This window comes from Hyla sarda, chromosome 2 (assembly GCF_029499605.1).
Source record: "Hyla sarda isolate aHylSar1 chromosome 2, aHylSar1.hap1, whole genome shotgun sequence".
Lineage (NCBI taxonomy): Eukaryota > Metazoa > Chordata > Amphibia > Anura > Hylidae > Hyla > Hyla sarda.
The window spans coordinates 83,180,632-83,205,684 of record NC_079190.1 but is presented as its reverse complement, the minus strand read 5'-3'; the positions used below and the strand labels follow the sequence as shown (position 1 = coordinate 83,205,684).

The 25,053-nt window shown below is 42.4% G+C and overlaps 1 protein-coding gene across 3 annotated transcripts in view; it reads left to right on the top strand.

Moving 5' to 3' along the window:
* Positions 1-25,053, top strand: part of ERBB3 (erb-b2 receptor tyrosine kinase 3) — a 130,833-nt gene that overhangs the window by 22,423 nt on the left and 83,357 nt on the right. Inside the window, exon 1 of one of the 3 annotated variants that reach the window (XM_056562318.1) lies at positions 1,486-1,712. The exons of the other annotated variants lie outside the window; for them this stretch is intronic. Coding sequence (XP_056418293.1) covers positions 1,637-1,712 — 76 coding nt within the window. The 5' untranslated portion in view covers positions 1,486-1,636. Of the gene's footprint in view, positions 1-1,485; positions 1,713-25,053 lie in introns of those variants that run through there. 3 annotated transcript variants of the gene reach the window in all.

The window sequence follows — 25,053 nt, the reverse complement described above, 5'->3', positions numbered from 1 at the left end:
ACATGACATGTTTTTCCTGCAGATGTTAAGAGATCCACATGGCGGTCTTATCAGGACGGAGAAGAAGAGGAAAGAGGACGCCGCTGATCAGAAAATACGTAATTGTGAGTCCCAAAATGTAACTGTAACTTATATGGTGTACAGATCCTGTGTACAGCTGATATCTACCGCCATATGGCCCTGTAAATAATCACTTATACAGATCCTTTATAGTATACTGATCTGTGTATAGTGGTTTTATTCAGTACAATATGGCGGTATTATCCAGTTATTGTGTGGTGGTATATAATTACTCCTTTTATACCAGTATTATTGGTCATGGAAATTTACCTTCGTTAAAGTGTTTCTTACATATATAAATTTTAGTTTATTGTGTGTGGGATTTGGGTAGAATAGGGGCGTGGCAGAAGATTGACGAGCTGCAGAGCCTAGCAGGGGCCCTTGCCTTTTTTTTTTTTTGGGTCCGGGGGCCCCGAGTGTTGTCAGTCCGCCCCTGGCTATGACCCATGGCCAAAGCAGTCGATCTTGACCCCAGACTAGAGAAGGAGTGATTGGACCACGGAAACTGGCCTATTCACAGACATACTGCCTGCAGCCGCATCCTATATATGGCTGGAGGCAGTATGTCTGTGGAGGGTCTACAGCAGTATATGTGGGCATTAAATATATATATGGGGGCACCAAGAGGGGGGGTCAACAAATATATATGGGGGCACCAAGAGGGGATGATTAAATATATATATATGGGGGCACCAAGAGGGGGTCATTAAATATAGATATAGGGGCACCAAGAGGGGGGTCAATAAATATATATATGGGGGCACCAAGACAAGGTCATTAAATATATAGGGGGGCACAGAAGGGAGGGGGATTTACAAATATATATGGGGCACCAAGGGGGGTCATTAACAATATATGGGGAAAAAGGGGGGGTCTATAAATATATGGGGGGACAGAGGGGTGTACATATATATATATATATACAGGGGCACAGAGAGGCACAAAGTGGGCACTATTAATGTGTGGAGCCATACATATGAGCAGGGGTCAAGTCCTGGGAAAAAAAGTGTAGAGGAAAGTGTAGAGGAGGATAATCTGCCATCTAGAAGAGTCTAGAATTGAGTGATGACTATTAATAGTTCCCTATGAGGACTTTAAAAATTAAAAGGGAGTAATAAAAAGATGGTTGTGGGAAAATCTCTCACACAGTTTGATAAATCAGAGTCAATGATATGCTAACTCGACCTATTTCACATGCATAGCTAAAGGTTTTCACGCATTTCTCCAACGTTGTCGGGTTAGGTATATGACGTCACGACTCGCAGCGTGCGGCCGGTGAGCTTGTTATTGAGCAATGAGCGGCCGCGTGCACCTGGTGACGTCACGCAGGTAGATCGGAGGCAGCGTCCCAGTACTGCGACTACAAGCCATTGAGCGGGCTCTCGGCCAATCAGAAGCGGAGGTGGGCGGGGCCTGAGCAACTTTCTCTTGAATGAGGAACGTGGAGGAGAAGAAGCTGTCACATAGTGCGCTGGGATCTGTTACCGGACACATACGGCTCCGCTTGCCGGGCTCTACGCCTGTCATGCCCACCGGTCGCGATTAACCCCTCACGGCCCCGCTGTCACTGAGCAGGATGGAGCACTTACCGGGGAGATGGACTTTCTTATGTCTCCTCTATCTCGTGCTGGAATTAGTCTCCGCTGAGAACGGTAAGCGTTACCGCACAGGTGTATACGGTCACCACCTGTCAGCGCAGTGAAAAACGCAACGTGTGTGTGTGACTGGGCGCATAGTAAAAGGGACCTTCAGAGGGTAAGGAGGTCACTAGTGATAGAGTAGTCCAGGGCTGAGCTCCACGGGTGACCGGGCGCCAGGTTATGACTGGACACTGCTGCGCTCAGATGCCATTGAACTTGCTCAGGGGAGCAGTGGAACCTGTTCTCTCCTCTCAGTCTTTTGATGCGATTGTTTTCGCAATTTGCTCATTCCGATTGACCCGGCGAGGTATTGTGTGAAGTAGTTTCGGGAAGGTGTGTCTTAAAGGTGCAGGCAGAAGAAATAAGTGTTAGTCTAAGATTTATAGCAAGTTGTGACTATAGTCAGTGATCTGTTGCAAAACTACAACTCCCAGCATGCCCGGACAGCCTTCGGCTGTCCGGGCATGCTGGGAGTTGTAGTTTTGCAACAGCTGGAGGTCCACAGTTTGGAGGCCACTGTGTTCACACAAGAAGAGTATATATTAGTGTTCTTCCTGCTTGCTGAGATTTGTAGTACCACTCTGTCTGAGCATAGTTAGGGAAAGAGTAGAAGCAACAGAAGAAAATCTTATATTACTGGAAGAGTAGTAGATGCATGGAACAAACTTCCAGCAGAGGTGGTTGATCAATCCAGAGTGAATGAAAACCGGCCCGGGATTAAGGCTGTGCTCACACCTTCAGGTTTTCAATTGCAATTAATAATTACAAAGTCAGGAATTAAATAAAAATTAAGAAAAAGAAGAAGCTTCCTTTTTTTCATGTCCTTCATTCATGATCTGTTACTGGCTGTAATCAAACTGCAAACCTGAAGGTGTGAACACAGCCTGAATGTGCCGGAGTATAAGAGAGGGAGGGGGCTGCATCAGGTCAAAGGGGCTGTGTACATCAGGTCCATAAATCTGGGGGGGGGGGGGGGGGGGGGGATTTCTGCAAGATGTCTTCTGTATGGGAACATGTCCTGATCATATCTGGGGATCTGCATTTAGTACTAGATGAATAATATGACATATCTGCATCTGTTTATTGAAGTTTTACAAAGGTGAAGAATCACTCCAATTCCAATTATCTATCTATCATATTCTATCTATCTATCTACAAAAACCAGGTTGGAGCAGCACGTCCTATAATAACGTAATGGTGGTGCAAGCGGCGAAGAAAGCTTTGGTCAAAGCTAGTCAGACATCTAGGAAGGATGCCGCAGCACACAAAAAGAGTTCAGGTGCAAAAAAACAGTGGTTTATTCCATGGAAATACAAGCAAGCGACGCCAAGCCAAGGCTTGAAAAAGGCTGCACTGGCAGCTGAAACGTCGCTTGCTTGTATTACCATGGAATAAACCACAGTTTTTTTGCACCTGAACTCTTTTTGTGTGCTGCGGCATCCTTCCTAGATATCCATCTATCTATCTATCATATGCTATCTTTTTATCTATCATATTCTAATTATCTATTTATTACATATTTATCTAATGTCTCATTTATCTATCTATCTATCTATCTATCTATCTTATTCTAATATCTATGTATCTATCTATCTATCTCTCTCATATCTATCTATCTATCATATTCTAATGATCTATTATCTACATATTTACCTAATGTCTCATCTATCTATCTATCTCATATCTATTTATCTATCTCATCTATAATCTCTTATCTAATGAAGTTTCACAAAGGTGAAGAATCACTCAAATTCCAATTATCTATTTATCATATTCTATATATTTATTTATTTATCTATCACATAATTATCTTATTTGTCTCATCTATCTATCATATTCTAATTATCTATTTATTAAGAATCACTCAAATTCCAATTATATCTCATGTCTATTATCTATCATATCTATCTCATATCTATCTCATATCTATTTATCTATCTATCTATCTCATATCTATCTATCTATAGCAAAGAGGTTCTAGAGCAGCACTACCAATATGGATAGATGCAGGTGCGCGCAATCCAGAAAAGCCGGGTCACTGCTACAGTAAGAGATGTATACAAAGGAGATTGCAGCACTCGAGATTCAGGTGAAAAAAACTTAAAGAGTGATTTTATTCCATCCAAAATGTGACGTTTCGGTCGCCACATGCAACCATTTTCAACTATGCTTGAAAATGGTCGCATGTGGCAACCGAAACGTCGCATTTTGGATGGAATAAAACCACTCTAAGTTTTTTTCACCTAAATCTCGAGTGCTGCAATCTCCTTTGTATACATATCTATCTATCTATTATCTATCTATCTCATATCTATTTATCTATCTATCTCATATCTATCTATCTCATATCTATCTATCTATCTATCTCATATCTATTTATCTATCTATCATCTATCTATCTCATATCTATTTATCTATCTATCTCATATCTATCTATCTCATATCTATCTATCTCATATCTATCTATCTCATATCTATTTATCTATCTATCATCTATCTATCTCATATCTATCTATCTATCTATCTATCTCATATCTATCTATCTCATATCTATTTATCTATCTCCTATCTATCTCTCTCTCTATCTATCTCATATCTATCTCTCTCTCTATCTATCTCATATCTATCTATCTCATATCTGATGCTTGAAAAAGACCGTGTTGACGGTCGAAACGTTGTATCTTACCTTGAGGTAATAAACCTATTTTGATCACTACTGGAGTGCTGCGGGACGCTTTATTCTACTATACATCACTGCTTCTGCCAGTGACCCGGGCTTCGATTGGGCCCGCTTGCACCCGCTACACCTTTGCATCCCTGGTAGGCTGCTCCTCCTTGCTATCTGGATATATCTATCTATCTCATATCTATCTATCTATCTATCTCATATCTATTTATCTATCTATCATCTATCTATCTCATATCTATTTATCTATCTATCTCATATCTATCTATCTCATATCTATCTATCTCATATCTATCTATCTCATATCTATTTATCTATCTATCATCTATCTATCTCATATCTATCTATCTATCTATCTATCTCATATCTATCTATCTCATATCTATTTATCTATCTCCTATCTATCTCTCTCTCTATCTATCTCATATCTATCTCTCTCTCTATCTATCTCATATCTATCTATCTCATATCTGATGCTTGAAAAAGACCGTGTTGACGGTCGAAACGTTGTATCTTACCTTGAGGTAATAAACCTATTTTGATCACTACTGGAGTGCTGCGGGACGCTTTATTCTACTATACATCACTGCTTCTGCCAGTGACCCGGGCTTCGATTGGGCCCGCTTGCACCCGCTACACCTTTGCATCCCTGGTAGGCTGCTCCTCCTTGCTATCTGGATATATCTATCTATCTCATATCTATCTATCTATCTATCTCATATCTATTTATCTATCTCATATCTATCTATCTATCTCATATCTATTTATCTATCTCATATCTATCTATCTCTCTCTCTCTATCTATCTCATATCTATCTCATATCTCTCTATCTCATATCTCTCTATCTCATATCTATCTATCTATCTATCTATCTATCTATCTATCTCATATCTATCTCACATCTATCTATCTCATATCTATCTACCTATCTATCTCATATCTATCTATCTCACATCTATCTATCTATCTATCTATCTATCTATCTATCTCATATCTATCTATCTATCTCATATCTATCTATCTATCTCATATCTATCTATCTCATATCTATCTCATATCTATCTCATATCTATCTCATATCTATCTATCTCATATCTATCTCACATCTATCTATCTCATATCTATCTATCTATCTCATATCTATCTATCTCACATCTATCTATCCATCTATCTCATATCTATAATCTAACATCATACATGCAGCATTGATTCCAGATGTAATGGACACAAGGGAGAGGCACAATCTGTCCCCTAAGTATAATCTAAGTGGGGTAAAGACTGATGCGGAGGATTCTATTGTGAACTGTGACTAATAATGAAATGATTTGATTTGTTGACCCACTAATCCACTTGTACCAATGAAGTGCTGGCAGCAGCCTATATGTGGGTGTAGGAGCAAAGCTTTGTGACCATCACTGCTGGACACCTCTACAATAGCTCCAATGAGTAAGGCTTTGGGCAGACACAATTTTTGTTTGGAGCTTTTCTCTTTTGTTCTCCTCCATGATTAAGTTTTTGTGCTATTTCTTTCAAATATAGTGTGGGTTTCTTTGTCATTTTCTCATTAGACTTGGTTTCCACTTGTAACACCTAAAAAAAAAAAAAAAAAAAAATATGGCAAGTATGGCATTTTTGGGGCATCTTTTTATTTGTTATACAAAAGTGCAGCATCTGTTTTCAGCCTAAATGCTGTTACCTGGATTATACTTGTGTATGTTAGGAGGCGCTGTCATGGGATTTAGATGTATTAAATGTAACCAAAGTGACCGGTGTGAGACTTGTTGAAACATCATCTGTTTACCTGTGTATTTCACATGCAAGGGATTTGTAATTCAAATTTCTTTTGGTTTCATAGCCTCCTCAAAGTGACCTCTGCCCTATTCATTGCCAGTTCTCATTCTGGGGCATATTTGTCATTAATGTTGACACTTTTTACCTAACCATTATGATGTTCACACGTCAGAATTTGTGCATAAAGATGCGGAAATTCAGCCAAATGGTTCAGACGCGGAATTCCGCATCTATATGCATAGATGCAGAATTTCTGCAGAATTCATGCGGAAACTCTGCATGAATTCTCTGTGTTTTTTATTCATTGCTTTTGTTAAATTTTGTGCAGAACCTGTGCAAATTCAGCGCAAAATTTGCATCAAGGACAGGACCTTTTCTTTTTGCGGGATGCAGAATTTCTGCAGCAGAAAGACCAATGTGGAAATTCTACAGAGTGAATGGGACTGCGGAATCCCATTTAAGTTTATTTGGTTGTAAACACATGCAGAATTTCCGTGTGGAAATTCTGATGTGTGAACATAGCCTTAAATCCCATTATAGGAAAGCATGTCATAATGCTAGAGCAGTGATTCCCAACCAGGGGGCCTCCAGCTGTTGCAAAACTACAACTTCCAGCATGCCCGGACAGCCTTTGGCTGTCCGGGCATGCTAGGAGTTGTAGTTTTGCAACAGCTGGGGGCACCCTGGTCCGGAAACACTTTGGTAGTCTTTGGCTGTCCTGGCATGCTGGAAGTTGTAGTTTTGCAACAGCTGGAGGCACCCTGGTTGGGAAACACTTTGGTAGAGTATTACATCATTTCCTGATCAGTGGTGATGTAGCCAGTGGGATTCCCCAGAACATCAGGCCAAATATCAAATCAATAGGGCTATAGAGTAGGTCCTAGCACAGTGGGTGGCCCAGTACTGACACTACTAGTGGAAATGTAGTTGTATCTGTAGGCAGCAGGTTATAGAACAGTAAGGATTGATACATTTATTTGTGGGAATAATTCAATATAACTAGTAATCTATTCCTCTAAACATCTTCCATTCTTGTCTTAGGAGTCCGGTGGGCGGTCCAAATCAGTGATTAAAGGGGTACTTCGGTGAAAACCTTTTTTCTTTTAAATCAACTGGCTCCGGAAAGTTAAACAGATTTTTAAATTACTTCTATTAAAAAATCTTAATCCTTCCTGTACTTATTAGCTGCTGAATACTACAGAGGAAATTCTTTTCTTTTTGGAATGCTCTCTGATGACATCACGAGCACAGTTCTCTCTGCTGACGTTATTATCATAACAATAGCGCTTTATTTATTGTTGTCCTTAGTGGGATTTGAACCCAAGTCCCCAGCACTGCAAGGCAGCAGTGCTAACCACTAAGCCACCATGCTGCCCTTAGCATACATCTGCTATGCACGGTTGCTAAAATGGACAGAGATGTCAGCAGAGAGCACTGTGCTCGTGACGTCATCAGTGTTCCAAAAAGAAAGGAATTTCCTCTGTAGCATTCAGCAGCTAATAAGTACTGGAAGGATTAAGATTTTTTTAATAGAAGTAATTTACAAATATGTTTAACTTTCTGGCACCGGTTGATTTAAAAGAAAAAAGGTTTTCACCGGAGTACCCCTTTAACAGTTATTTCCAGGCAGAAATTCTGCAGACAGCAGGTGCAGACAGAACATGCCAGCACAAGGACCGCTCGGAAATGCGCCGTCTCCATAGACGGCAATGCATTTCCAAGCGGATTCCACAGAAAGAATTGACCTGTCGTCTTATTTTGCGGCCAGAATGGGAATTTCCACGTCAGATGTTTTGGCTGCAGAAATTCCGCCAGGTGCACGGTGCAGCAGAATCCCATTGAAAACACTAGGACTCATGAATTCCCTTCATTCTGACACTCAATGGGGACGGCTGCCTACACATACGCCAACACATCTTCCAATGTTAAAACCCTTTTACGCTATAATACAGTGCTAAAATATAAGCCATAATTTGTTGATTACCTTGTCATATCTTATGCGTTATTACATATTAGTCAGTAATTACGCATTTTATATGGTTTTGCATACAAACAGTCCAATGCTGTTATTGAATCCACTCTTAAAGGGAACCAATAAGTAGATGTTAGTATATATAACACTTAACAACGCATTATATATGCTAAAATTGGTATACTCACCATCCCCGGGGATGGTTTTGCCCCCAGGCATGGTGAAGATATTGAAGGGGTACTCTGATGGAAAACTTTTTTATTTTTTTTTAAATCAACTGGTGCCAGAAACGTAAACAGATTTGTATATTACTTCTATTAAAACGTCTTAATCCTTCCAGTACTAATTAGCTGCGAAATACTACAGAGGAAATTATTTTCTTTTGGAACACAGTGTTCTTTGCTGATATCAGGAGCACAGTGCTCTCTGCTGACATCTCTGTCCATTTTAAGAACTGCCTTGAGTAGGAGAAAATCCCCATAGCAAACAAATGCTGCTCTGGACAGTTCCTAAAATGGACAGAGATGTCACCAGAGGGCACTGTGCTCGTGATGTCAGCAGAGAGCTCTGTGTTCCAAAAAGAAAATAATTTCCTCTGTAGTATTCATCAGCTAATAAGTACTGTAAGGATTAAGATTTTTTTTAATAGAAGTAATTTACAAATCTTTAAGTTATAAAGTCCCCTGGGCGGGGACTTCTACTTACCAGCACCTGTTGCTCCGGCCGTACTCCGTTTCCCTCGCTCGCTTCAACGCTCTGCTCCGTCTGCTTAGGGAGCAGAGCGATGACGCAAGCCGTCAATCAAGCTGATGGGGTGGAGCCACGGGCGGAGCAATGGGGGAGTAACGGGAGCTGGTAAGTGTAAGTCCCCCAGTGGGGGAGGACCTTATAACTTAATATCTTTACCATCCCTGGGGGCAAAACCAATAATGATTGTAGCATAAATAACATTGTCAAGCGTTATGTATGCTAAAATCTGCTGATTGGTTCCTTTTTAAAAAAAAACTCTGCGCTGGCCTTTTTTTAAATATTTTTATTTATTTTTTATTACCTACTGTATAACAAAAAACATACAGAAAAACAGACCGCTGATATTCATGAATAGTTGCTAGTATATTCTGTTATTAACTCTGTTGGATCAACATTAACCTGGATATGGGAGGGAATATTCCGAAACTCCAAAATAACTGTTCTTACCTTCAAGGGCAGACAGGACACTGCAGAATAGTCCATTATTGTTTTCAGCATGGCACAATATTACAAGTTAGAAGAATGAAGGTCCAGCGGACATTGCCAGCCTTGTTCTGCCCTAATAGCCTCATGTATAACACAAGGTTTCAGGTTCATCTGAATATTAATATCAATCTGTCATAAATGTACAGCTACCTACCTACTATTCTGTAGGTCTTCTTAGTGCCCCCATAATGTTCTGTTGAGGCATGGACTCCATATGACCTCAGAAAGTGTCCTGTAATACTTGGCACCAAAACGTTATCTTTGTCATGTTCCTCCAATCATCCCTGAACAGTTTTTGGAGTGTGGCTGGGCGCATCATCCTTCCGAAAGAGTCCATTGGCTTTAGAGAAGACAATTTATGAAGGTGTCATAGTAACATCTATGCCAGGACCCAAAGTATTCCAGAAGAATATTGCCCAAAACATCACACTTTCTTCTCCGGCTTGGGTTCTTTGTATATTGAATCCTGGTGCCATCTCTTTCCAGGGTAAATGGCACACGTGCATCCGGCCATCCACATGATGTTCTAGAAAACATGGTTCATCAGACCAGGCCACCTTCCTCCATTACTGCTGTGTCCACAGTAAGCACTTCTAGCAGTGTATGTGGGTCAGCTCCGGACACTCTGACCAGGGTGCGGCTATGTAGCCCATACATAGTAAGGGTACGTTCACACGAGCGGATTTTTTTGCGGGTTTTCCGCTGCATATTTGAAAGTGGGCGGGCTCCTCTCGGCTGTCCGCAGCAGATTTTCCGCAGCGGATTTTCCGCAGTGGATTTTCCGCAGTGGATTTTCTGCAGCGTAAATTCCATTGAGAAAAATCTGCTGCAGACAGCCGAGAAGAGCCCGCCCACTTTCAAATACGCAGCGGAAAACCCGCAAAGAAATCTGCTCGTGTGAACGTACCCTAAGTTATGATGCGCTGCCCATTCAGATATCTTTCTATCATAGCCAGCAATAACTTTTTCAGCAATTTTGCTACAGTATCTTTTTTGGTAAACAAAACGAATGTCCAGCTCAGAAAAAGTACAGATGCGTGTCTTTTTTATTTTTTTTCTTTAAACCATGAACAGTGAGGTACAAAAAAGTCACGCCTTTCAGGTGTCAGCCACCCTTATTTATACTTTTATACTACTATAAATTAGCATGGCTGACACCTTAAACGTGTGACTGTTTTGTACTTCGTTGTTCATGGTTTTATAAAATGAAGGACATAAGCATCTGTACTTTATTCCTTCTGTTTGTTGAGAGTCCTCCATGAGGCCGAGGAGCTTCTTGGGTGATTATCTCTTTCTGGAAGTATCTTTTTGGTGGAATAAAGGCAGGTAAGCTATTTTTTTTATCTAAGCATATCAGTGAGCCTTAAAGGGGTACTCCGGTGAAAACCTTTTCTCTTTCAAATCAACTGGTGGTAGAGAGTTAAACATATTTGAAAATTACTTCTATAAAAAAAATCTTAATCCTTCTTGTACTTATTAGCTGCTGAATACTACAGAGGAAATTATTTTCTTTTTTGAATGCTCTCTGATGACATCACGAGCACAGTTCTCTCTGCTGACGTTATTATAATAATAATAATGCTTTATTTATTGTTGTGCTTAGTGGGATTTGAACCCAAGTCCCCAGCACTGCAAGGCAGCAGTGCTAACCACTGAGCCACCATGCTGCCCTTAGCATACATCTGCTATGCATGGTTGCTAAAATGGACAGAGATGTCAGCAGAGAGAACTGTGCTCGTGATGTCATCAGTGTTCCAAAAAGAAAGGAATTTTCTCTGTAGCATTCAGCAGCTAATAAGTACTGGAAGGTTTAAGATTTTCTAATAGAAGTAATTTACAAATATGTTTAACTTTCTGCCACCAGTTGATTTAAAAGAAAAAAGGTTTTCACCGGAGTACCCCTTTAAAGTAGTACTCCGCTGCTCAGCGTTTGGAACAAACTGTTCTGAACGCTGGAACCAGGAGCTTGTGACATCATAGCCCTGCCCCCTCATGATGTAACGCCCTGCCCCCTCAATGCAAGTCTCCAATAGACTTGCATTGAGGAGGCGGAGCGTGATGGCACGAGGGGGCGGGGCTATGACGTCACAAGCTCCCGGCTCCAGCGTTCAGAACAGTTTGTTCCAAACGCTGAGCGGCGGAGTACCCCTTTAAGTGCCCACGGGCCTGTTTCTGGTTTTTCAGTTGTCCTTCTGTGGACCACTTTTGAGAGGTATTTACCATGATATACCCAAACAGACCTCCCATTTTGGAGATGCTTTGACCCAGTTACATAGCCATCACAATTTGGCCCTATCAAAGTTACATACATCCTTACACTTGACCGCCAAGAACTGTTCAACCCCCAGAACTGACTGTTTATTTCCTGCCTATTATATCCCACCATATGACTTGTCAGGAGGGTAATCCTTGTTGTTCGCTTTACCTGTCAGTGGTTTTAATGCTATGGCTGTTCAGTAGATATCATCTAGATGGCTCAGACTGTCATACTGTAAAACTTAAATTGTCACAATAACTTTATGCGCCATGTGAACTGGTTGGACAAGTGGTGGCCACTTTAGCCTTGTGGCTATGGACACTTTATTGTAGATGTTTACCGTTTTATTGCTCTATGTGCCTCGTTTCCCCGCTGTATTGTAGGAATCGGGAGGACAGGATTCATTGCCCTAGAACAGGAGTGATAGAACAATTTTTTAGTAGAAGGTTGGATGTAGCAGGTGGAACAGGTTTAAAACTCACTGAATGTTTTCTGTCACCTTGGGCAATACTCTCACTTGTGGTTGATCGGACTCCAGAGACTTTAGGGCTTGTATATGGAGTATATTCTAGTAATACACCTTAGCAGCAGGTGTCTGAATTAAGAACATTTTCAGAGATCCTAGTTATGAACTTATAAATGAGTACAGTGGTCCCTCAACATACGATGGTAATCCGTTCCAAACGGACCATTGTTTGTTGAAACCATCGCATGTTGAGGGATCCGTGCAATGTAAAGTATAGGACAGTGGTCTACAACCTGCGGACCTACAGATGTTGCAAAACTACAACACCCAGCATGCCCGGACAGCCGTTGGCTGTCCGGGTATGCTGGGTGTTGTAGTTTTGCAACATCTGGAGGTCCGCAGGTTGAAAACCACTGGTAGAGGAAGTTGTACTCAGCTGTCCCCGCCGCTCCGGACCGTCACCGCTAGTCAACGCTGCCCAGGATGTCGCCATCCATTGCTGTTGCCGCGTCCCCGATGCTCCAGCAAGGCCTCTGCTTCCCCGGCATCCGCGCTCTCTGTCAACGCCATCACGTCGCTACGCACGCCGCTCCTATTGGATGACGGGACGGCGTGCGCAATGACGTGATGACGACGATGGAGAGGGCCGATGATGGAAGGGATCCCGAAGAGGATGCGCCGGAGCCCCGAGGACAGGTAAGTGATCGTCAGCGGACCACACGGGGCACCGTAAACGGCTATCCGGTGGCAGCTGAAGCAGTCTTTGCTGCCGGATAGCCGTTTATGTGATGGCCCCGACATACAAAAGCATCGTATGTTGATGCTGCCTCTGAGAGGCCATCGCATGTTGAAATTATCGTATGTCGGGGTCATCGTAGGTCGAGGGGTCACTGTATTTCCCATTGTGCCTCGTCTCTGTAGATGGTTAATAAACTGCAGCTTGTCACCAAATGTTTTGTCTCCTTCAGATCAGGTCTGGTCTACAAATTATGGGAGAATACACTTTATGGGTATGTTCACACATGCATATTTTCTGCTGCAGATCTGCTTCAGCAGATTTTTCTGTCCATTGACTTCAATGGGCAGCAAAATCTGCAGCAGCAAATCTGCAGCCAATCTGTAGCAAAAATATGCACGTGTGAACGTACCCTTATACTGCATTATTCACTGTGTTTTCCCTCCACTTTACATTTGGATTTGTCCTCTGAATATGTGTGTAGAAGTAATCTTAGATATGGTGGCATCTCAATAAGATAGAGGGTAGTTAGGTAAGGGTCACATTAACTGTTTGCATGTATAAAACTATATAAGAGGGAAAGAAAGAACGGTTATGGCTAATGTCAAGTGATGAAATGCTAGATACTACTTTGTATGATCTTACAACATCAAACAGCCCAATTAGATGTGCAGAACCCCACATATAGTCTGGGATGGATGCTGCCTGCATGGCTGGGATGGAAAGACTCCGGATGGAGCGAAGAGAAGAATGTCGACCGACATTGTATCTGTGGATTTTGCATCTTTGTAAAGAAGTTTGATACGTTGAGATAAAGATGACGATTTTTGCATATTGATCCAGTGTGATACGTGTCTGATTTACTGTAGAGCGACTACTTTGTATCATGGACTTAAAGGGGTACTCTGCCCCTAGACATCTCGGCTGCGGCACCCCAGACATTCGTTGCATGGAGTGAACTTCATGACTGGCTGGCGAGGCGGGGCAGAGGTTTGTGCCGTCATGGCCACGCCCCTCTTGTGACGTGACTGCCACGCACCCTCAATGCAAGCCTATGGGAGAGGGTATGAAGTCAGTCACGCTCCCTCCCATAGACTAGCATTGAAGGGGTGTGGCCGTCACGAGCGGGGAGTGGCCGTGACATCACGTGCCTCCAGAGCTCCACCTGATGCTCAAAACGAACGCCGGGTGCAGCAGGGAGATCGCAGGGGTCCCCAGTGGTGGGACCCCCATGATCAAAAATCTTATCTAGGGGATAAGATGTCTAGGGGCGGAATCCCCTTTAAGCTACTGAAGCGAACAAAAGAATTAACTTTTTGCACACATAATTCCGTCTTCTTTTTGCTTCCAATTTGAGCTATGTGCTGAGCAGACCAAATAGAAGTTTGTTTTTATGGTTTAAAACTGCCTAAGGGTGCATGCACACCACGTTTTAACTGTACGGGTGCCGGATCCGGCTGGGAGAGGGGAAAACCGTGTGCTCCTGTACCCCAGCCGGACTGGCACTGAAATCCATTGACTTTAATGAGCCGACTGGAGTGACCTTTTGACTCCGGTTGGCTCATTTTTGACCCATATCCGGTTTTCTGGGGAGGAAACCGGATACGGGTCAAAAATGAGCCGACCGGAGTAAAACGGTGACTCCGATTGGCTCATTAATGTCAATGGATTTCAGCGCCAGTCCGGCTGGGGTATGGGAGCGCACGGTTTTCCCCTCCCCCAGATGGATCCGGCACCCGTACAGTGAAAACGTGGTGTGCATGCACCCTAAGCCTTAGTCTAGATTATCATAGGCTTTTCCTTTTATTTTATTTTTTTGTTTGTTTAGACTCTGTACACACCACTGCTAGTGTTTGTCCATGTGAATTTGTATTGTAGTTTTACAGCCAGACTATTGCAATCTGCTGCTCTACTTAACCCAAAATAAATTAACGGGATTGACTAGAGGCCACTACCCAACAAGCTTGTCATAATAATGGAAGCTGTGATGCTAGTGTGAACATAGACTTTACTGTGCAAAAGTGATTTCTTTGTAATCTACACACAATTATTGATTAAAGGGATTGTCCCATAAATAAAATTAATTGCCTATCCACAGGATTGGTCATAAATGCATGATCAGCCAAAGTCCAACCACTGGTCCGTCAATGATCATGAGAACAAAAACCAATACTGGAGCTTTTGGGCAAGTCACATCAGCTCTATGTTCAGTTATGTTATAGGGTTTTATTACATCTTACACAGTGTCTTGAATATGTACAGGGTACAATAAAATCTAGACTATGAAGGCATTCTGGAGCGAAACGTGCTGCCCAGTGTCAGGTAGCTTGGTCGTGGGTCCTCCAACAGAATAATGACCCAAAATACACAGCTAAAAATACCAAGAACGAAAGAACACCATATCTGTCTATTCCTTGATCTGAATTCTATTAAATATCTATAAAATGAGCTGAAACATGTAATCTAGAGAAGACCCCTTCACATTTGAGACAGCTGGAGCAGTATCTTATGAGGAGTGGTCCGAGATACCTGGAGACAAGTGCGGAAGTCTCATTGAGAGTCACAGAAAGTGCTTGTTTGGGATGCCATCATAAGGTATCATTATTACTTATATGGGTAGCATTTTGTGTATAGGTTGGTATTATTATTGTTCCCTAGATATTAATATTTGTGTTCCAAAGGGAAAAGTCTAGTGTAGGATTAACAGTTTTATTCTTTTGTTTTTCTGTTGAGCCACAAAGCAATGTCTGATTTTCGTCCATTTCATAATTATTGCTTTTGTCAGTTGTTTCCGGGAGCATTGTGGGGTTTTCTGTCTTAAACAGAAGGGTACCGGCTATTTTGTCCACGTCTGTATTTGTAGATGCAGTGACCCCTCAACGTACAATGGCCACAACATACAATGGTTTCAACATACAATGGTCTTTTCTGGACCATCGTAAGTTGAAACCAGACTCTACATACAATGTACGGACAATCCAGATCTGTGAAACGTGTCAATGGCCGGAAGAACCGACCAAGCAAAATGGGCATTCACTGGTAAAACCCCTGTATTACTGAAGCGTATGCACTGACTGATGTCTGGTTGCGCCCCCTACAGTACAGGGAGGTATTACATGTTCTGTACACTTTACCTGTCCCAGGGTTACCTGCTCCTTTGGAAACCAGGTGAAGGCGACTCCATTACTTTTTTTTTTTAGGATATTTCGTGTACTGTACAGGACCCTGAAGAAGCTCCTGTCCTCTACATAGACCAGTGTTTCCCAAGCAGGCTGCCCCCAGCTGTTGCAAAACTACAACTCCCAGCATGCCCGGACAGCCTTTGGCTGTCCGGGCATCCTGGGAGTTGTAGTTTTGCAACAGCTGGAGGCACCCTGCTTGGGAAACCCTGACATAAACAGCGATTACAGCTCCCATCAGATCTTTCTTACTTTTATATTTACGATCTTGCTTTATCTGTATTAGTTATCTACTTATTTTTCTTTAATTCTCCCTTTTTCCTATTTTTTGGATGACATTTTGGTGCCTTTAGAACCAATTACCAGGTTTCCATAGAGCTCAGGTCTCAACATACAATGGTTTCAACATACAATGGTCGTCCCAGAACCGATTAATATTGTAACTTGAGGGGCCACTGTATATGCAGCAGAATCTTACTTCTTCATCTACCAATTAACAATGAACAATATTCAGGCTGTAGGTGGATTACTGAGCCGAGGTGGCATAGATACCAGGAGGGAGACAGAGTATTTCACAATTAGAAAATATGAGACGTATTTGATTACATCAATAGATATAAAGCAAACAGTTTGGCTCTAGGAAATAGTGGGGACAAGTAGTACAGCCAACAGGATACTATGCAAATATTTCTGAAGACATTATAACAAGAGTATACGCTGCTATGTCTGACTTATAATAAGTGGGGCATCGGGATCACTGCAGGCTTCTACTTTGTTCTGATGTGCATGGCAAATCAATGGTGGGAAACATGATATAGTCAATAAAAAAAGACTTTGATCCTTCAGGAAAGTGCTAAATCACATTTGCACTGAAGCATTGGAATAAAGGGCTCTTTGGTAACAGTAGCCTCTACAGCGATATCCCACGCATTTCTGTATCAAGTGTATATAGAAACATTACAGAATCTGATTCATACCACCAGCTCATGTGCGGGAAACCAAAAACGCACCCCTGTTTTTTTTTGTTTGTTTTTTTAATGATTGTCTTTATCTGTAATATCAGCTGTATTTTTGTTATAAATACCTATAAGACTCCGATAATGTCAAGTTGCAGAATAAAAAATGGATTTTGTTGGGTGCCATTGCGCTACTTTTAGTCACACAATAGTCACTCCCATAGACATATCCTGAGTCACAGCCATTTGTTGAGGCCACTCAGAATAGTTGAGTTACATGACGGTAGTGATGAATAGGCGATCCCGCTCCTCTGTGTTTATATACAGGGTGATTTAAGGATGGTCCAAAAGTAAAGGCCTGTATTTAAAGGAAAACTGTCATATGTTTTCTCCCGCACTATCCACAGGTACCGGTTGATAGTGCGGGAGACGTTGAACATTTTGAGTCCTACCTTGCCCGGATGCGCTGCGCCGTTCGCCCGAATTCCGTTTAGAGTTTTCACCTTAAATTAAAGCCCATAGACCGGCGGAATTTCAGAAGTGTGAATGGGAGTGCGGAATCCCATAAAAGTCTATGGGCTTTAATTTGAGGTGGAATTCCGCAAGCGGAAATTCCTCCGTGTGAATAGACCCTTACACTGACTTGCAGGGACTATTGACTCTGCTGGCTCACACACCCATAATGTATGGCTTGATAATGGCTGGGTGAGCCAGCAGAAACGTTGCCTGTAACACATGTTGGAAAAAAACCACTTTTTTTTAATTTGCAAAGATGCGCTGGTGTGCTGCAGTGATCCCTTGTCTTTCTAAACTGTGGACCTGTGACCAGGATTCCTACACCTGCATGCACCCTTAGGCTATGTTCACACGTCGGAATGTCCGTACGGAGAACCTCCGTGCGGACATTCTAGATAGAGATGAGCGAACTTACAGTAAATTCGATTCGTCACGAACTTCTCGGCTCGGCAGTTGATGGCTTTTCCTGCGTAAATTAGTTCAGCCTTCAGGTGCTCCGGTGGGGTAGAAAAGGTGGATACATTCCTAGGAAAGAGTCTCCAGCCCACCGGAGCACCTGAAGGCTGAACTAATTTAGCCGAGAAGCCGAGAAGTTCGTGACGAATCTAATTTACTGTAAGTTCACTCATCTCTAATTCTGGACACCGCAGGCGCTGGCATAAACATGCATGGAAACATCTGGCACGGAAATTCCACCATGTGCACAGCGCAGTTAAATTCAATGGGACTCTTCTGCAGCGGAATCTCCGCGTGAACATGGCCTTAGGGTATATTCCCACGGCAGAATTTCCGCATGCAGAATTCTGCACGGATTTCGCATCAAATTATAGCCCAGTAGACTTCAATGAAATTCTGCACTCCCATTCCCACTTCAGAATTTCCCCATGCGGATTTCGCTCGGAAAGCTGCACAAGCCATAAACCAACCAAATGAATGCGGATGAGGAATTATTATGCCGGTGTGCAGAAATGGATGTGCCGTGTGATTATAGTCTTACATGCCTCCTGGTTGTCTGGATTTGGATGTGCTGTTCCCCTGGGAAAACTACACACCTATATATTTATAAACTCTGGTCACCTGAAATGACCAGAATCAGCCATTTCGACCAATCGATATCTCGTACAAAACTAGCTTTAGGGTCTGAAAAAAGACCTTTATGCTGACTGACAGATCTGCATCCCATCAATGGAAGCCTATACTAGGCCATAGATAGGGGCAGATATTCATTGGTCATTTTGTCCAAAGTGGACAGAATTTTTAGATCAACAATGAGTGACAAGTTGTTCAAAAGAAGATCCTTGATGTATGGCCAACCTAAGGGAAGCCATATTGGTTGTCACAAGTTTACAGAAAAAGCTACATTTTTTTTAACAAAGGGGAGAACTTTAGAATACCTTTTAGTGATAATATTGACAGATATATACAGTGGTCCCTAAACATACAATGGTAATTCGTTACAAATGAACCATCGTTAGTTGAAACCATCGTATGTTGAGGGATCCGTACAATGTTAAGTTCAGGAAGTTATACTCACCTGTCCCTGCCGCTCTGAACCATCACCGCTGCCCTGGATGTAGCCCTCCATCACTGTCGCCGCATGTCCCCGCCGCTCTGGACCGTCTCTGCTGCCTGGGATCATCGCTCTTCATCACCGTCATCACATCGCTGCGCACGCCGCTCCTATTGGATGACGGGACGGCGTGCGCGGCGACGTGATGACGACGAAGGAGAGAGCGACGGCCATGCAGGGGATCCTGAAGAGGACGGTCCGGAGCGCCGGGGACAGGTGAGTGATCATCACTAGACCACACGGGGCACCGTAAACGGCTATCCGGTGGCAGCTGAAGCAGTCTGCGCTGCCGGATAGCCGTTTATGCGATGGCCCCGACATACAAAAGCATCGTATGTTGATGCTGCCTTCAACATGCGAAGGCAGTCGTATGTTGAAATTATCATATGTCGGGGCCATCGTAGGTCAGGGGGTCACTGTGTATGTGTGTGTATGTGTATATATATATATATATATATATATATATATATATATATATATATATTATATTTATTTATTTATTTATTTATTTTTTTTAGAAAGTACAACACTTGAAAATATTACTATTTGTCTTTTTCATGCATCTTATCATGATAAATGTTACCTATGCCTTATAGGGCTTCTACACGGTGGTTACATGATAAGAGGGTCCTTTGATACAGTGGAAGCAGCCACGCGGTGGAGAATATCTTCTCTCATGTCAGGATTAAAGACATTTTGTTAGCTGTGAATGGGGCAGCCACACGTCACCTCTTAAAGTCACAAGCACTTGAATGCTCTTTCCATAACAGGTGCAGTGAACTGTAAATTTGGAAATGGGATTCTGATATAGGGGATCCTGGCTCGGAGAGGAAGTGGGAGGCTGTAATGTGTATTAGAGGCTGTAAATTATGGCATTTGTGGCACCTTGAACAGCAACTGAGTTGGCACACTTTAAAAGAGCAAGTAACTAAACCCCTGTCAGACCTCATATAACCTCCAGCAATACATTGTAGGAGAGCACAGGAATCAAAGTATCACAATTAACAGATGACTCGTATTAGTTCCATAAATGCTATTTAAGGCATGAATGTAAATCTACCATGTGAAATAAATTGCAACCGTATAGCTTCATGCACCGCGTTAGCCAGATTTGTGCTTCTAAGAATAGTGAACACTTCGCTCTCTTGCGACAGTTGTTTGTGCATATAAGAACTTCCATTATACGGTAGGTAGCATGTAGGTCAGGATATGGGTGGAATTCACTCTTGTAGGTAAGCGAGCTGAGATCATACAGCACAGTCATACATGAACTCTGTTTTGCAACAGCTCCTCTTTATTGGTTATTAATGTTGGTTTTATGACTTTTATCATTCGTTTGCCTCACGCAATAACAGCTGTTAAATGATACCTTGCAAAAGTGGCCTTTTAGTGTAGGAGAGAATGTTCAGGGAAGATGAGCGTCTCAGCACCAGAATTTCGGTCAATTCGTAGGATTTCTATAAACCCAACATGTGTGGCTTTAAGGGTATGTTGTGGAGGCTAAATAGACAACACATTATTGTAATATAGGTAACCCCAAAGAAAGGCAAAAGAGGAGCACTCACCGTCAGAAGTTGCAAACAGTTACCGGGAATCTATGGCTTCATGGGTCGTCTCGATCCAAGCAGGGAGGCGGCAGATGGATCCGGGGGGAGCTCAGACGTCAGGGCCACGGACCGTATCATGACCCTAGGCGCTTCGTCAGGCCGCTTCAGCGGCCTGACGAAGCGCCTAGGGTCGTGATACGGTCCGTGGCCCTGACGTCTGAGCTCCCCCCCCGGATCCATCTGCCGCCTCCCTGCTTGGATTGGGACGACCCATGATAACTGTTTGCAACTTCTGACGGTGAGCGCTCCGCTTTTGCATTTCTTTGGGGTTGTGTGTATATATATATATATATATATATATATATATATAATCCCTATTGTTGGCGTGTAGCGCCGCCCGTCGTTGCTTTCTGAACACACCTGTATCCATTTTTCGACTGACATACCTGTTTGCTGCATAAGGAGTTAAAGGGGTTATCCAGGAAAAAACTTTTTTTTTATATATATATATATATATATATATATATATATATATATATATATCAACTGGCTCCAGAAAGTTAAACAGATTTGTAAATTACTTCTATTAAAAAATCTTAATCCTTTCAGTACTTATGAGCTTCTGAAGTTTAGGTTGTTCTTTTCTGTCTAAGTGCTCTCTGATGACACGTGTCTCGGGAACCGCCCTGTTTAGAAGAGGTTTGCTATGGGAATTTGCTTCTAAACTGGGCGGTTCCCGAGACACGTGTCATCAGAGATTAATTAGACAGAAAAGAACAACCTTAACTTGAGAAGCTCATAAGTACTGAAAGGATTAAGATTTTTTTAATAGAAGTAATTTATAAATCTGTTTAACTTTCTGGAGCCAGTTGATATATATAAAAAAAAGTTTTTTTCCTGGAATACCCCTTTAAGTGTGGTGCCGGTTTTCTTCTTGAGAGTTTAGACATTATTGTAATACTTAAAGGTTGGAAAACTCATTACAAGTGGTATCCCAAGATTTTGCTACTGACAATATCACATTATACAGCATAAAGAGTTATAAAATGGACTTTAATGGGGTTTGGCCCTAAGATCTCTAATGAAAGGCAATCCTTGCCGGTGAATACAAAACTTTAATATGTTAAAGGGGTATTCCGGCCTCATCTTATCCCCCTATCCAAATGACAAGAATGCCGGGGGCTGCACCGAGATCGCGGGGGTCCCCAGCAGCAGGACTCCTGTGATCATACATCTTATCCCCATCTAATACCCCTTTAAAGAAAAACTCCAGGTTCTGTTTTTTATTTATTTTTTATTTTTTTTGCCCACTCACTATCACTAGTCGTACAGCACCATGGGGGAGATTTATCCAAACCTGTCCAGTGGAAAACTTGCTCAGTTGCCTATAGCAACCAATCAGATCGCTTCTTTCATTTTTGAAAAGGCCTCTGAAAAAAGAAAGAAGCGATCTGATTGGTTGCTATGGGCAACTCTGCAACTTTTCCTCTGGACAGGTTTTGATAAATTTCCCCCTATGTGTTTGTTTTATTCTAGCACAGCTTCATTAATGTTTTTTTTATTACCATAACTTGATCATGTGATCACCAGCCTGACTCAGAGTTATTTGGCTTAATGTATGTCAGAGGATGTCAGTTCTGGGTCAGCTGACTTCCTGTGTACTACAGGATGACATCATCATCTACCAGGTCCCCTCCTTCTAGTTCCAAATTTGTACAAATTAAAGTAAAACATATTTTTACCATGATTTTGATCAAATGCAGCAAAAATTAGCAAAATGCAGTAAAAATGTGTAAATATTGCAGTAAGAATTCAACATGTGAACACAGCCTAAGGGCAGGGTCACACGGGGCGCATTTGCAGCCTATTTCATGCTGCGGATGTGCCGACAGCAGTCCAGGAGGGATTGCAGAGCATAGTGGCGGATTTCCACAGCGGCAAATCCACCACTACGAGCAGACACACAGAGCTACCCGGCCTGCAATCTCCATGACTGCCGTAGGTGCATCTGCAGCTTGAAATACACTACGTGACCCTGCCCTATGTGACCCTACCCTAAAGACTTAAAATATTCACAAACACTAAAGTTGTGATTACAGTTCACTTGGGACATGATGAGTAATATCTGATGATACATGGTTTGTATTACAATACTGCGTAGACAATTTCTTTACAAGACAACTGATAATCAGGGTTGTCTTAATTATTCAGTAATGGTAAGATATTTTAGAAACTCCTAGAACTTTGTTTATTCTTGATATATTTACTCCCATTTGTCTTTGCTTCCTGTCAAGCTTACAACCCTTGTCTACATCTCATATCTGAATACATTATAATAAATGACTTTGTTGGCTTTAGCAAAGTCATGTAACATAGGAACTTGGAACGTCTCATTCCTTCTACACATCACATTACATTTCAAAAATGCAAGACAGCATTCCCACCCACACCAGTGAATTTCCATCCATCAAGGCTTTCATGGTATGTCTCCTTTATAGAAGTTGGGTGCATTTATAAAAAAAGGGTTGTAAATAAGTCACACTTAAAGGAGTTATCCAGCTTCGAAAAGCTTATCTCCATCCGACCCCCTGCGGTCTTCTGCACGGCGCCCCGGCTATCCTCCTGCACTAAGAAGGGGTCGGCACGCTCCCTCCATTCATCTCTATGGGAGAGCCAATGCAATGTACTCGGGTATCTCCGGCTCTTCCATAGAGATGCATGGAGGGGGCATGTTGACCACAGCTTTATGCGGTGCAGGAGGAGAGACGGGACCCCGTGCAGGCGATTGCAGTGGGTCCAAGCGGTCTGACACTTATCTCCTATCCTTTGGATAGTTTTTCTAAGCTGCACTACTCCTTTAAGAGGGAACCTGTTGTGGTGTTTTTTTTAAAGAGTACCTGCAATCACCAATTACTGCTCCGGCAGCTGGATACCTGTTTAAAGGGGTACTCTGGTGAAAATGTTAACCAACATGCAACTCTACATACCAACCAATATACCAGGACTGTCTGCATTAAATAAATAAACCTTTGCTTACCTTTCTCCGCTCCCCAGTGCCTCCAGTATCGCTCTTCTGTAGTCAACAACAAATCTGGCTCTGGTGCCGACAGTGCAGCTCAGCGACTTAATGGCTACAACGGTATCCTACCTCGGCCAGTGATTGGCAATGTGACATTCAGCATGGGCCCCGGTCTTTTTCCTGGTGCCTTAGCCCAATAATATGTCACATTGCCGCTCAGCCTGTCACTGGGCAAGACAAGACACCGCTGTGGCCAACAATTAGCTGAGCTGCAGTGTGGCGGGTCGGGCACCAGAACCAAGAAGAGACACTCGGGGAGCATCAGGAGGTAAGTAAAGGTTCATTTAATGCTGGCAGCCTGGGGACTTCAGGCAAATCCGTATCCTAATCGTTGTAGTCTTGGGCTGTGAAACTGAGGGAAATTTACAGGGGTACGCCGGTAGAATTTTTTTTTTTAAAAATCAACTGGTGCCAGAAAGTAAGATTAAGATTTTTAAATAGAAGTAATTTACCAATCTGTATAACTTTCTGGCACCAGTTGATAAAGAAATTTTTTTTTTTTTAAATCCACCGGAGTACCCCTTTAAACAGATACAGTGGTCCCTCAAGTTACAATATTAATTGGTTCCAGGATGACCATTGTATGTTGAAACCATCATATGTTCAGACCATAACTCTGTGGAAACCTGGTAATTGGTTCTGAAGCCACCAAAATGTCATCCAAAAATTGGAAAAAGTGAGGATTAAAGAAAAATAAGTAGAAAACTAATATAGATAAAGCAAATCCTTACATATAAAAGTAAGAAAGATCTGCTGGGAGCTGTAATCACTGTCTATTTAAGCGTTTCCCAACCAGGGTGCCTCCAGCTGTGGCAAAACTACAACTCCCAGCATTCCCGGACAGCCTTCGGCTGTCTGGGCATGCTGGGAGTTGTAGTTTTGCCACAGCTGGAGGCACCCTCTTTGGGAAAAACTGGTCTGTGTAGAGGACAGGAGCTTCTTCAGGGTCCTGTAAAGAACACGCAATGTCCTAAAAAAAGGAGCCGCCCTCACTTGATGTCCAAAGGAGAAGCTAACCCTGACACTGGTAAAGAGTACAGTAATACCTCCCTGTACTGTAGGGGGCACTACCAGACACCAGTCACTGCATGCACTTTAGGAATACACGGGTTTTACCAGTGAAATATCCATCCGATTGGTTGGTTCTTCCAGCCATTGACACGTTTCGCAGATTCCATTAGCATTGTATGTTGAGTCTGGTTTCAAGTTACAATGGTCCAGAAAAGACCATTGTTTGTTGAAACTATTGTATGTTGAGGCCATTGTAAGTTGAGGGATCACTGTATCCTGTTGCCAGAGCATGATTGCAGTTATGCATGAATTTTCATGTAGGAAAATGATTCCCTATCCAAAGGATAAGG